Source organism: Caretta caretta, chromosome 2, assembly GCF_965140235.1.
Source record: "Caretta caretta isolate rCarCar2 chromosome 2, rCarCar1.hap1, whole genome shotgun sequence".
Lineage (NCBI taxonomy): Eukaryota > Metazoa > Chordata > Testudines > Cheloniidae > Caretta > Caretta caretta.
Window position 1 is genome coordinate 255,728,972 of NC_134207.1, and position 13,295 is coordinate 255,742,266.

Genomic DNA, 13,295 nt, shown 5'->3' on the forward strand with positions numbered 1-13,295 from the left:
CACCAGCTTTGTGGTTTGACTTTCTTTGAAACTTGACAGCAGACCTGTGCTGATTAATATTACTTTTTATATTTAGTTTAAATTATTTTAATAGATTATAGTAATTTTAGGCCTTAACCTGGGTTGTCAATTTTCAAATTTAATTTTAAAAAGGTTTACTTTTAAAAAGAAACCTATATATGATTAATTTTTTTTAAATTAAATTTTATTTAAAAAAAATCAGTTTTGTGCACCCTGTGTCCATAGAACAGGATTAAAGTGGGAGGTTTTAATGCTCTGCCAGTTGCATTTTGCATAGAAGGGACTAGAAAATTGCATACAAACAAATGATGATAGAGTTTAAAGACTGGAACTGTCATGACATTTTTCAAAATGGTATAAGAGAAGTCTGATTCAATGTGTCTCTAGGTTTAGATAAGGAATCTACCCACAAAATCACCATATGTTTCTTTAAAACTTTTATTGCTCACTGAATAATTAAACCTTTAGACACTTGGCATTTTACTCTAGGAAGCTAGATGTGTGATAGAGCTTTTCCACAAAACATTCCTCTTTGGCCCTTTTGTATAGGTTTGTCCAGACACTGTGCTATCGCTGCAGAGTCCTTGTGCAAGGACTCCCATTATGCCTAGACCATGTACAGGGGCGTTAAGTGGTAGGAAGGGATTCCTTGCACCCTCTGTCTCTCTTGTGAACTTCTACTGGTGTTGCATGTAGTTTGTCCTGAAGAGTGTGGTGGCTGATTTTTTTAAAAATGGTCCCTTCAAGAACGTGGAAAAGCTGGAATGTCCCTGTATCTGATTAAATCCTGTTGTATTTATTGCTTTTGGTGGTGGTGGGTGTGATTGACAGCGGGAAAGAGCAATACATCTCTTGTCCATGGGAAGTGTGCTGTGCTATGTCGAATTCCTACTGCTGAATCATAGGGCAAATTAACCAGCATATAATGTATTAAGTGAATTTAATTTGCATGAAATGAGATTGATTGATTGAATTTAATACATTTAATTTCATTTATACATCATTAACTCAGGTAAGGTGTAATCTAAATTTCCTACTATGTGGCCTGAGTTAGTGTCTCAGAGGTGTATAATATATTCTGTAAAGCTGCATTCACTCTTGGAGCCCTGGCTCTGTTATGTCTTAACACTGGACTGTGTGTTTTTTGGTGTAAATATCCCATACATACTCATTGTTGGACCTCTCTATAAAACGTTAAGCTACCAAAGTGCAGAGGTCTAGCACAAGTCCCACCGTGCCACTTAATCCCTCTGTGAGTGTGTGAGAGAGAGTGCTTTTGAAAGAGAGGCTGCAGTGGGAATGGGTGTTGTTTCTGTACCCTATGTGCACTCAGGATGGGGGCTCTTCAGTAGCCTGAAATAGCTTGGAGCAGAGGAGGCTGTTAGGAATTAACCCAGGGTGTGGCATGTAGCTCAGTGCTTGCATATCCAATGGTTTCAAATACTTGTATAGGGGTGCAGAAGGGCTACCCCATTGTTTAGATTAGGGGCCATGTTGCAGCTTTGTGGTCTGCCAGTAGGTTGAGGGGTGGACTACATTTCCTCCCCCCATGCCCCACAAAACTCCATGGACAGCCTGATCTCACAGTCCCTGTGCCAAGGGTGAGTTTCGCTCTCCCTACATATGTTGAAGTGTCTAAAGGTCAGTAGCACTGAACAAAATTCCATTGGTTTCAGACTTCCCAGTCAGTTTGGACAATGACTGAGTTTCTGTCAGTGAGATAAACAGGTCCTGGGCTAATTAGATATAAAATCAAAAGTGTTTTTAGCCCAGGATAATATTATTACTAAGTTAAGAGAATTCACCTTGGGTTATTAAAAGTAAAGTGAAATGTCTAATTAAATATATCTTAGACCAGTGCAGGGAATGAGAGTTGATGGTATTCAACATCTCCACAGTTAGTGCTCAGTCAATCATGGGTTTTAAAAACGTTTGTTCTTTTTAACTAGAGGAGAAGCTGGAGCAGTGTAAACATAGAGGGGAATGCAATGAGCTGTTGAGGCAGCCCTGTTCATTCAGAAGGCCTGATTAATCTAGTGTGCTAACTGCAGGGTTCAGATTTAGAGTCCCCTCAGCTCTAATCCTGGCTCTGACACTGACTCACCTATGTGGCCTTAGCCAATCATTAAGACCAAATTTTAAAATGTGTCCAGTAATACACACATTGAACCTTATTTTTAGAGGTGTTGAGCACCCACAACTCTCATTGACTTCAGCTGGACTTGAAGGTATTCAACCAGTCTGAAAATCATGTTTTAATTGTATAAAACTGGACACCCAAAACTTGTATCACCCAAACTTAGAGGTTACTTTTTAAAATTTGGGCCATGACCTTTCTTGGTCAATTTCCCCATTTGTAAAGGAGGGTGATAATACAAACATAACCTCACAGGCATCTTAGGAGGATTAGTTACAGACAAATGATGGCCTAAAACCACAGCCCAACTAGGGTGCAGTGCAAAGGTGCATACCACCTTAGTAGGAATTCCTGCACTATTGTGCCTAAAGCACAATTCCCTTGAATGCAGAGGGACTGCAGTTTGATTGGGTGCAGCATAGGCTTCATTTTCTGTTCGCCAGTGTTGAGGGGTTGCAGGATCTATCTGTACCTCCCCATTTATTTTGGGAGTCTAGCGTCACTGGTTGGAGTGCAAGGACTTTGACTATATTCAGTTCCTATGCAGTGGGGAAGATTCCTTGCCCCCATCCCCTTTCCATAATGAAAGCTACCACAAAGCTGTGAGTCAGTAACTGTACAGCATCCCTGTGCTCTGCTGAGCTGAGACCATTCCATTTCAGTATTAAATGTCCACTTTTATTTATAGTTTCTTTTCTGCCTTTAGGCAGGTGAAATCCTCTAATGCAGTATTCTTTTCTTTTCTTTTCTTTTCTTTTCTTTTCTTTTCTTTTCTTTTCTTTTCATTAATCTATTCTTATGTTCCAAGATCTACATTTTGTGTTTGAATACTGTTGTCTCATAGGTTCTGGAATGAATTTACTGCAGATTCATGATAAAATATGGTCCACCGCCTGCATCAATGCTTGTGCGCCTGGATTAGAAGAAAAGCTGGGACCTGTTGTGCCATCCAGCTCAGTATTGGTATGTGCCAGTGGAGGATAACTGCTGATGAACATGTAATTGGAAGATTTTGGGGCTATGCTCTGTGTGTAACAGATAGGATCCCTCTTGGTGTATGTTTGCACAGAGATGCTGTGCTCTAGGGGTAGTCTCCAGAGCTGTTCTGGCTGACTAATATGTCCAGGAGTGCTGTGTAAGTGCATTCCAGAGCAGGAATCATAGAATCATAGAATCATAGAATATAAGGGTTGGAAGGGACCCCAGAAGGTCATCTAGTCCAACCCCCTGCTCAAAGCACTAGATGTAACTGACATCTTTGAAAGGATGCACAAGCCCTACTTTGGTGGCTGGTGGCTGTCACTACCTTCATCACTAGATTCCTCTGGTTTTTGCATGCTGGGGATACAAAGACTAAGATTGTGGTGACCCTGTTGGCAGTCTTCAAATGATAGAAGTCTCTTTTCTCTCCTTGCACACCCACAAACACTTGTTTGACTTTAGACGAGAGAACAATGTTTACTGTATTCCTTTTATCATCAGTCAGTAACACTGAAGAAATAGAGCCTGACATTTAAGCTTCTCAAGTGCAGTACTGTGTGGTAGTTATAAAGTTTATCGGTTATCAGGTTTATTAAAAGCCCCTCAATTCGCCTAGCGTATCTTTGTTATATTGTCAAAACAAATCAGGTTGAATACCTTTTGAAATAGATTGTGGTCTGAGCAGCACCACAAAACGAGAGATGTGCATGCGTGGGAATGGAGATAGCAGGCACTCAGCCACTGTATAAGCACTAGTGAACATGGTTGACCCATCTGGGAGTGTGCTGTGATTCCAGTGCCAAGTGCTGGTCTTCTGGTATTGGCAGTGAAAACAGGAGCAGCGTTTTAGAAGTCATTTTAAGTGTCCTCTTATTTTAAAGAGTAATCTCTTCTTGCTACCATTTGTTGTTGGTGAGACATAAAAGAATGGAATCCTCGACCCCTGAAATAAAAGATAATCGATGATAAACATTCATATCACATTTGACATAGTGATGCATACTAGCTGTATGTGTTTTTTTTGGTTGCATATCAATCTGTATTCCTATCTAATTTTGAATAGTAATATATATGTATGTGGGTGTGGAACACAAGTGTATGTATATTTTGTGAATAACTGGAGGCAGATCTGAAGTCAGAATGCTGCTGCTGTCTTTACTGTTTCAGAATCTGATCTGAGGGATGTTTTCAGGAGGTTTTCTTGTTTGTATCTTACAAAAACGTTAGCTCAAGCGCTGCAATGTAAATGTAAAACAAATGTAAATAATTATTGCAGCTACTGTAGAAGTACTGTAGAATCAGCTGGATATCTGTGTTATAGACGTATTTTGACACTCTGGGATTAATTTGCACTTTTCAGCTTTCTTCATGTGTTGTTTACTCCTTAGGGCTCTGTTTCTCCATATTATATTCAGCGCTATGGGTTTAGTCCAGACTGTAAAGTAGTGACATTTACCGGGGACAATCCAGGTGAGATAATAAACAAATATGCTTCCATAGTTCTGTGTTTGTGTATTATCATATTCACTGAATAAATCTCATTAATTCTTAGATGATCTATATATGGTGAAAGAATATCACACAGGCACCTTTTTCCAGCAGCCTTTGACACTGATTCTTCTGAGATACATACTTTGTATGGGATATATACTGCATATGGACTCCAAATGCATCTCATAATCATAGTGCACCTAAATTGCACCTTGATAATTTAGGTTTTGGTTTGTCCACACCTGAGAAACTTCCTTTGCCAATGAACACTTCCATTTTAGCTTGAGAAAAATCTATTGTTTAAAGAACTTGCATTTTCTCCTCCAAGCCTGAAGGTGGAAACTGAGATCAGAGGTTCACTCTAACTACTAGTACTTTTCTTCAATCAGGCTGTTAGTCCTGGGTATGAAGAAGATAAAACCTAGTTCAAAAAAACATATATTTAAATTAATATAAACCTATTCCCAAACCTTTAAAAAGAAATCACCCGTTAAAACCTGAAAAAAGGTTTAAAAGAAAAATTCTATAAACAGGAAACCCTTAAAAAAGTAGTGCACAATTTCACATTAATAATCCAAAACACTAGCACTTGCTTTAATGATACTGCAGTGCTTTAGACAGTTACTTGTGTAGAATAAATACCATAGTTTTTTAAAAAGGAATAACACAGTGACAGAAGACAAACTTCATCACTACGAGATACAGTGTAAGCCTTACTTGAAAGAGACAGTGGGAAGTCAGGCATCAAAGTGCTTGAAAGTTTGTTTTTATTCTTTTAATCTCCCACCCTCATTAATCTTGTGGGTGCCGAAATTTTAATGATGCCCTTTACTAAAATTCTATTAAGAGATAATTGAAGGGGCTTCAAAATTCCCAGATATCCAAGATGTGCTAAATTTAGGGATGTTTGTGGAAGTTCTGAAAACTCCTATGGACAAGAGTGCAGAAGCACCATTTCTTGAGATTTTTAAATTATTTATCTGTATACAGTAGTGCTTACATGTCTGAACCAAGATAGGGGCTTCATTATGCTAGGCACTGTACATATGTATAGTAAAAGACACAGTTATGGTCAAAATGGACCAGACCGGCAAAAGGGACTGTCATTGGCCCCCCTTTATATATGGGGAACTGAGGGAGATTAAGTGATTTGCCCAGAGGAACACAGGAAGTCTGTTGCAGAGCCAGGAATTGAACCAAGACATTCTAGATCCCAGATGGGTACTTCAACTACAAGACTATCCTTCTATAAGGTTCAAATTCATCAAAGGACTTAGGCATGTGAATAGTCCCACTGATGTCAGTAGGACACCTTGTCTGTTTAAGTACTTTACCAAAACAGGGTCTAAGATATTTAAAACTTGAGAGAACAAAACACTTGAACATATATCATAGAGAACAATCCTGTACTGGTGGAAAGTAGGAGTGCGTGGGCTAACAGGTGACATTGGTGATCTTCCAGAAAACACCATCGTGGCCACTATGGATGTAGAAGCCCTCTACACCAACATTCCACACAAAGATGGACTACAAGCTATCAGGAACAGTATCTCTGATAATGTCACGGCAAACCTGGTGGCTGAACTTTGTGACTTTGTCCTCACCCACAACTATTTTACATTTGGGGACAGTGTATACCTACAAGTCAGCGGCACTGCTATGGGTACCCGCATGGCCCCACAGTATGCCAACATTTTTATGGCTGACTTAGAACAACGCTTCCTTAGCTCTCGTCCCCAAATGCCCCTACTCTACTTGTGTTACACTGATGACGACTTCATCATTTGGACTCATGGAAAAGAAGCCCTTGAGGAATTGCACCATGATTTCAACAATTTTTATCCCACCGTCAACCTCAGCCTGGACCAGTCCACACAAGCAGTCCATTTCCTAGACACTACAGTGTTTATAAGCGATGGTCACATAAATACCACCCTGTACAGGAAACCTACTGACTGCTATACTTACCTACATGCCTTCAGCTTCCATCCAGGGGACACCACACAATCCATTGTCTACAGCCAAGCTTTAAGATACAACCGCATTTGCTCCAATCCCTCAGACAGAGACAAACACTGACAAGATCTCTATCAAGCATTCTTAAAACTACAATACCCACCTGCTGAAGAGAAAAAACAGATTGACAGAGACAGAAGAGTACCCAGAAGTCACCTACTACAGGACAGGCCCAACAAAGAAAATTACAGAATGCCACTAGCCGTCACCTTCAGCCCCAAACCTCTCCAGCGCATCATCAAAGATCTACACCCTATCCTGAAAGATGATCCCTCACTCTCACAGATCTTGGGAGACAGACCAGTTCTCACTTACAGACAGCCCCCCAACCTGAAGCAAATACTCACCAGCAACCACACACCAAAAACACTAACTCAGGAACGTATCCTTGCAACAAAGCCTGATGCCAACTCTGTCCACACATCTATTCAAGTGACACCATCATAGGACCTAATCACATCAGCCACGCCATCAGGGGCTCGTTCACCTGCACATCTACCAATGTGGTATATGCCATCATGTGCCAGCAAGGCCCCTCTGCCATGTACATTGGCCAAACCGGACAGTCTCTATGTAAAAGGATAAATGGACACAATCTGACATCAGGAATCATAACATTGAAAAACCAGTAGGAGAACACTTCAACCTCCCTGGTCACTCAGTAACAGACTTAAAGGTGGCAATTTTGCGACAGGTTTCAGAGTAGCAGCCGTGTTAGTCTGTATTCGCAAAAAGAAAAGGAGTACTAGTGGCACCTTAGAGACTAACCAATTTATTGGTTAGTCTCTAAGGTGCCACTAGTACTCCTTTTAATTTTGCAACAGAAAAGCTTCAAAAACAGACTCCAACGAGAAACTGCTGAACTGGAATTAATTTTCAAACTAGATACCATTAACTTGGGCTTGAATAGAGACTGGGAGTGGCTGGGTCATTACACAAATTGAATCTATTTCCCCATGTTAAGTATCCTCACACCTTCTTGTCAACTGTCTAAAATGGGCCATCTTGATTATCACTACAAAAGTTTTTTTTTCTCCTGCTGATAATAGCTCATCTTAATTAATTAGCCTCTTAGAGTTGGTATGGCAACTTTCGCCTTTTCATGTTCTTTGTATGTATATATATGTATCTTCTGTATGTTCCATTCTATGCATGGGATGAAGTGGGCTGTAACCCACAAAAGCTTATGCTCAAATAAATTTGTTAGTCTCTAAGGTGCCACAAGTACTCCTGTTCTTTTTGCGGATACAGACTAATATGGCTGCTACTCTGAAACAGGTGACATGATAAAATTTTTAATCTCCAACTCCTTTGATTCTATGATGCCCTATAATGACTAACTTCAGTATTTAGGGTGAACTTCTCCAAAGTAAACAAGGCCTACTCACCACTTAAATCCACTCTGAGGTTATGTTTGGGCCTTGTGCTGGCTTTCTGCACAGAATAGAATGTCCTCTCCAGTGCAGCATAATTACCTTGAATGCCTAGTTATTAATTGAACTATCTGATGTATGTTTTCAGCTTCACTTGCAGGAATGAAACTTGAAGAAGGGGACATTGCGGTAAGTCAATACACATTCATGAAAAATGTTCACATCACTGTGATAAAATTAGAGCTACTACAGAATGTAAAATAGGACCCTGGACAATAACCTTTGGTCCTCAACTAAACCAAAATAGAGAATTTGTTGATTTTCTGTGTACTGGAGTCAGACTGATTCTCATTTCAGTTCCTCCTGGAGCTGGATGTAGGATTTTAATCAAACTCATGGACTATTTTTAAGATAATGCCCCAAATTTATAAGTTGCTGGATCTCTATCTCTGGAACATATTTAATTGGGGTGACAACCTGAATCACCGCTTGCTATAATAAGAATCCAGTTCACTAAACGTGTGATTTAAAAACAATTAGCAGTAATAATAAATGGGTTTAATTTAATTTCTGTATTGCCTTCATGTGATACAATTATTATTATAACAATTATTTTCTTCTCCAGATTAGCCTTGGCACAAGCGACACATTGTTTCTTTGGATTAAAGAACCAGCGCCTGCATTAGAAGGTCATATTTTCTGCAATCCTGTTGACTCTCGAGCCTATATGGCACTTTTATGGTAACATCCTTTTACATGATTTTTCTCTTACATTTGGAGTCAACAAGATATTTTTCTTGTTTCCTTTGCAAAATGATAATGAATAAAAAATTCAATATTATGTACAGTATATGGCAATATTTGCAATCAACATTATGACATCCCCATTATTTAATTTGGGGAGCAGGAGCTGCAAAATTGTGGGGAATAAGCTCTGGTGCCAATAGAAGGGATGGGGTTCATTTTTGTATAATTTAAGGCTGGTGAGCATGAATCTAAGGCAGTGTATTAAATTTAGAGGAATAGAAATCACGTGAATGGTGATGGTTTGCGGGCTAGATCCTTGACCTAAAATATATAACCTTTGCATTAGTAGTACAAAAGGGATTTAAAGGTACCTTTAAAGAGGCATCTGGAGATTCCTCTTTCATAGAGGGGAAGAACTGCTGCTGTTCTGGGACATGCTGGGTGTGTAGCTGGAACACGTCATTCTATGATATTCAGCTCCTGGAGCGGTCTCTAGGATAGCCATGTGGCTGCTCTAATTTGCCCAGGGAGATAGTTTGTCCCCTAAGCACCACCAGGGTCAAAGTAGGAGAAAAGGTTTGGAGCCACCTTTGTCTCTCCCACCTCAGTTGCACTGAGTTATAGTACTTTGGATTCAGACTTTCGAAGCAGTCTAAGGAATTTAGATATATGTTCCATTAATGTTAGTGACCGTTGTGTGTCTAAATCCTCTAGTGTTTCAAAATCCTCTTTAATAATCTGGGGGGTCCAAATGATTTGGAAAATGCCGCTTTTGAATATATAGTTAGTATTGTTGTTTGTTTTTAGTTTTAAGAATGGCTCTCTAATAAGAGAGAGGATCAGAGATGACTGTGCTTCAGGCTCCTGGGACGAATTCTCCAAAGCCCTAAAATGTACTGTTGTTGGAAACAATGGAAACCTAGGTATGAACCTTGACAAAGTTGGGAACTCCAGGGTTTACTTGGATACAATCATTATTTCATAGGTAGTAGCTTCCTATCACTTGTTTCTTTCTTCTCTCCCTTTCCCACTTGCTCTGTATCTACTCATGCTACCGCTAAGATTTATTGTAACCTACATACACTATTTGTATACGCATGTATTTGGTTGGTAATTTCTGTTATATAGTGAGGCTGAGTTGCTGGATTTATCTTTTTTTATTATATGGTTTGTGTTTCTATTGAAGTATTAAAGGTGCCTGGAGTCAGAGATGCTTTTAAAAAACACATTCTTATAAATCAGTGGAAATAGAATAAATTCAATAAACATGTGGACTGGAATTGGTCAAGAAACATTCCGTGATTTTATTTTGTGCATGTAAGATGCTATACAAAATTTAAATTTATTGTCTAATAAATCAAATTACTTTGTCTTGCTCCACTCTGTTACCATTCTGTACTCTTATGGGCATTATATACACTTGTGGTTTTTCTAGCCATTTGCTGAAACTAATACTTTTTTGTGCCAGAAGAAAACATGACTATCTTTAATTTGCTTTGATTTAAGGTTTCTATTTTGATGTGATAGAGATTACTCCTGAAGCTGTTGGGATTCACAGATTCAACGGAGACAACAACAAGGTAGTAATAACCTATTTAACACATTGTAGTAAATCATGTTGTGTTCATGACTTAAAGGAGGCTCATCCCATCAAGGCCTGAGAACTTTGCTCTCTTCTGCATCTGCGGTTATTCCTTCTGGATTTCATATACTGATGTGATCCTTTGAGTGATTTTCTGAAGGCATTTTCTGGTCTGTGTCCCAGGCTTGGAGATATCCACAGTACTGACTCTGACCCCAGCTAGCTCATTATAAACTGGCCAATGTCTATTTATTGTGCTCCTGGGTTAGGGGACTTGATGTGCTCTGAAGCGTGCAGTGCAAACCAAATAGTGCTAGGTTAACATAAGCTGTTGCCAAGCTGAGACTAAAGGTTTGATTTTTGTACACTGGCATCCATTTTCTGTGGGCACAAATAAATCACTTGTCTGAGGCAATGTCTACACTACGGGGACTGTTGCGGAACACCTATGGTGCTGTAACTATGCCAGCATAACCTTGTAGTGCAGACACAGCCTACAGCAATGGAACATGTTTTTCTGTCACTGTAAGAACACCACGTCCCTGAACAAAGTTAGCTAGGGTGACAGAAGCTATCTGCTGTTAAGCTAGCTACATCTACATTGGGGGTTAGGTAAGTATAGCTACGGCACTCAGGGGTATGGATTTTCACAACCCTAAGTGCCATAGCTATGTTTACCTAAATTTTAAGTGTAGACCAGGCCAAAGTCCCTGATTTGCATACACAGGCAGAGGTGCACGTATCTTAGTGGCACAAATTATGGGCACAAATAATTGCTTGTTTAAGGATGAACTGAAATTTTGGCCTTAAAGTTACTTTTTTTGTCTAGCTCCTAAATATATAAAGTAAAGAACTTTTCCTGCCTCTCTGTGTCTCTAACCAAATGATCTGAGAGCCATGTGGTGGGCTGTAATGAAACACTGGACCAAATCAAACTGGAATGAAAATAGAATACATTTTATGGAAAGAAAAGTTTTATGCAGGGATGACAGTAAAGACGAAGACTTACTGGTATGGGGGTCAGCTCTGGCCCCTGGAAGGGGCAGAGCCTTGGGCAGAAGGGGCGTGGCTGGGGGGGGGTCAGAGTCCCCCAGCCAGCCCTTCCACGCTGCCTAGCCCACACCGCCCGGGGCTCCAGCTGCGATTTAAAGGGCTTGGGGCTCCGGCCGTTGTCATGGTAGCAGCAGCGGCGGCTGGAGCCCTGGGTCCTTTTATATCCCTGAGGCAGCTGCTCCTTTTGCCTCTCCCTGTCGGCGGCAGCTGTGGGGGGGCAAAAGGGGCAATGACATTAAAGCGCTGCCACAGCAGTGATTTAAAGTCAGCTGGGTACGGGCTGGTACTGGCGGCCACTTTTTACCGGTATGCCGTACCAGCCTGCACCGGCTTACTTTCACCCCTGGATTTATGTATTCCTTTTCTCTTTCTCTTTTGGGCAATGGATGTTAACTGGCTTCTCAGGTCTATCAGTAAAGATGCTAATGAGACTCAAACAATATGACTGGAAATTGTGATTAATCGTTGTTGAGTGAACAGAAATTGGTACAGTTTATCTTTATAACCTCACCAATCTCTTAAACTCTTACTGATTATGTGTTTGCAAAGTTTTCTCTTACTGTTATACAAATCATAGGCAGTTATTACATTGCATGGGAAAATGCTACAGATAATAAATAATTATTTGTGAAATGTAGCTTGCTTCAGGTTTGTATCTGGCTGGTTTCTTATTTTAGTTGCCTTTCTCATATTGAACATAACTAAAGGAAGAAAAAAAAATTTCTTTTGAGTGGCCTTTACATATTCCCGTTCTTGGTATATGTTGCCGTTGCAGCTCTGATAATAGAATGCTTCACAGCAGGTCCTCTTGGAGTGCTCTCATGTCCTCTTCTGACCTTCCCCCCCCCCCCCCACTGTTCTGAATATTCTGAAGGTGAGGCTATGACAGGGGATGTAGCACACTGGCCACCTCAATTCCTTCCATGTGCAGTTGCAGATGGATTGGAACCTTCCAGATCTGACTTGGATCCACTTCTTTAATCAAATAGTGCCATAGTTAGTTAAGAGTACAGTATTTTATTTTATAAAAGTATTTTATTTATTTATATGTTGAGACTCCCTTTAGGTTCTGCGCCTCAGTGCAGTCTTATGGATTCTGTGGTGGATCCAAAGGGAAAGCAGCCAGGTTTTAAGAGTAATCCTTTTTTTCCTGCTGTCTTCCTTGCCTCCAGCACCCCTACGAGGTGTCTGTCATTCTTAGGAGAAGGACACATTCTTTCTTAGTGCAAAGTTTATAGCACCTTTACTTCAAGAGCCCAAAAGGAGCAGCAAAACTGGCTACCAATTCTTCTGTTACAGGAGGACCTAGTGGCCAGACCCTCTGGTGCTAATCAATTTGGTTCTGTGAGTAAAGTTAGGTCTGGATCCTTTGAGAACTAAGAACCAGCAGCCTAAGGTTCTACAAAATGAATTGTCCTCCAATCCATGGAAAAGAGTAGAACTCTTGATATTGAGAGATTTTAAGTTGTCAGATCCTAGTTCCAAGAGTAGCAGAATGGTACATGTGTAGGCCTCTGTTAGCAGAGCCAGCCCTCTCAAAAGAGCCCGGACTCTCCTGGTTCGGAGCAGACTGGTATTGCATGATGCTGCCTCCATTTTTATGTCCAAGCACTGTCTGGAATCCCTTTCATATTATTTGGGATTAATTCCAATGTCAGCCTCAAATCCTAAAATGAAGGCAGGTGATATGAGTGTTACCAATCCAAAAATCATCTCCAGTGCTGAGGAGCCACCTGTGCCAAAGTTAACAATTATAGCCCAATACATCGCTCAGATCCTCAAATAGCCTCAGATCCAGAAGACACTAACAATTACAAGATAAAAGGGAAGCAATAGAGGCACCTTCTCTGCTTTCCCCTGTGGGGAAAAGACAAAAGGTTATGGAGCATAGCCA

The 13,295-nt window shown here is 40.3% G+C and overlaps 1 protein-coding gene across 6 annotated transcripts in view; it reads left to right on the plus strand.

Annotated features, from left to right (window-relative positions):
- Nucleotides 1-13,295, plus strand: part of XYLB (xylulokinase) — a 141,919-nt gene that overhangs the window by 24,383 nt on the left and 104,241 nt on the right. For all 6 annotated transcript variants that reach the window (XM_048837532.2, XM_048837529.2, XM_048837537.2 and 3 more), the window contains 6 exons: nt 3,003-3,121; nt 4,528-4,609; nt 8,168-8,208; nt 8,645-8,760; nt 9,574-9,689; nt 10,273-10,346. In XM_048837532.2, the coding sequence (XP_048693489.1) occupies nt 3,003-3,121; nt 4,528-4,609; nt 8,168-8,208; nt 8,645-8,760; nt 9,574-9,689; nt 10,273-10,346 (548 nt within the window). The remainder of the gene's footprint in view (nt 1-3,002; nt 3,122-4,527; nt 4,610-8,167; nt 8,209-8,644; nt 8,761-9,573; nt 9,690-10,272; nt 10,347-13,295) is intronic.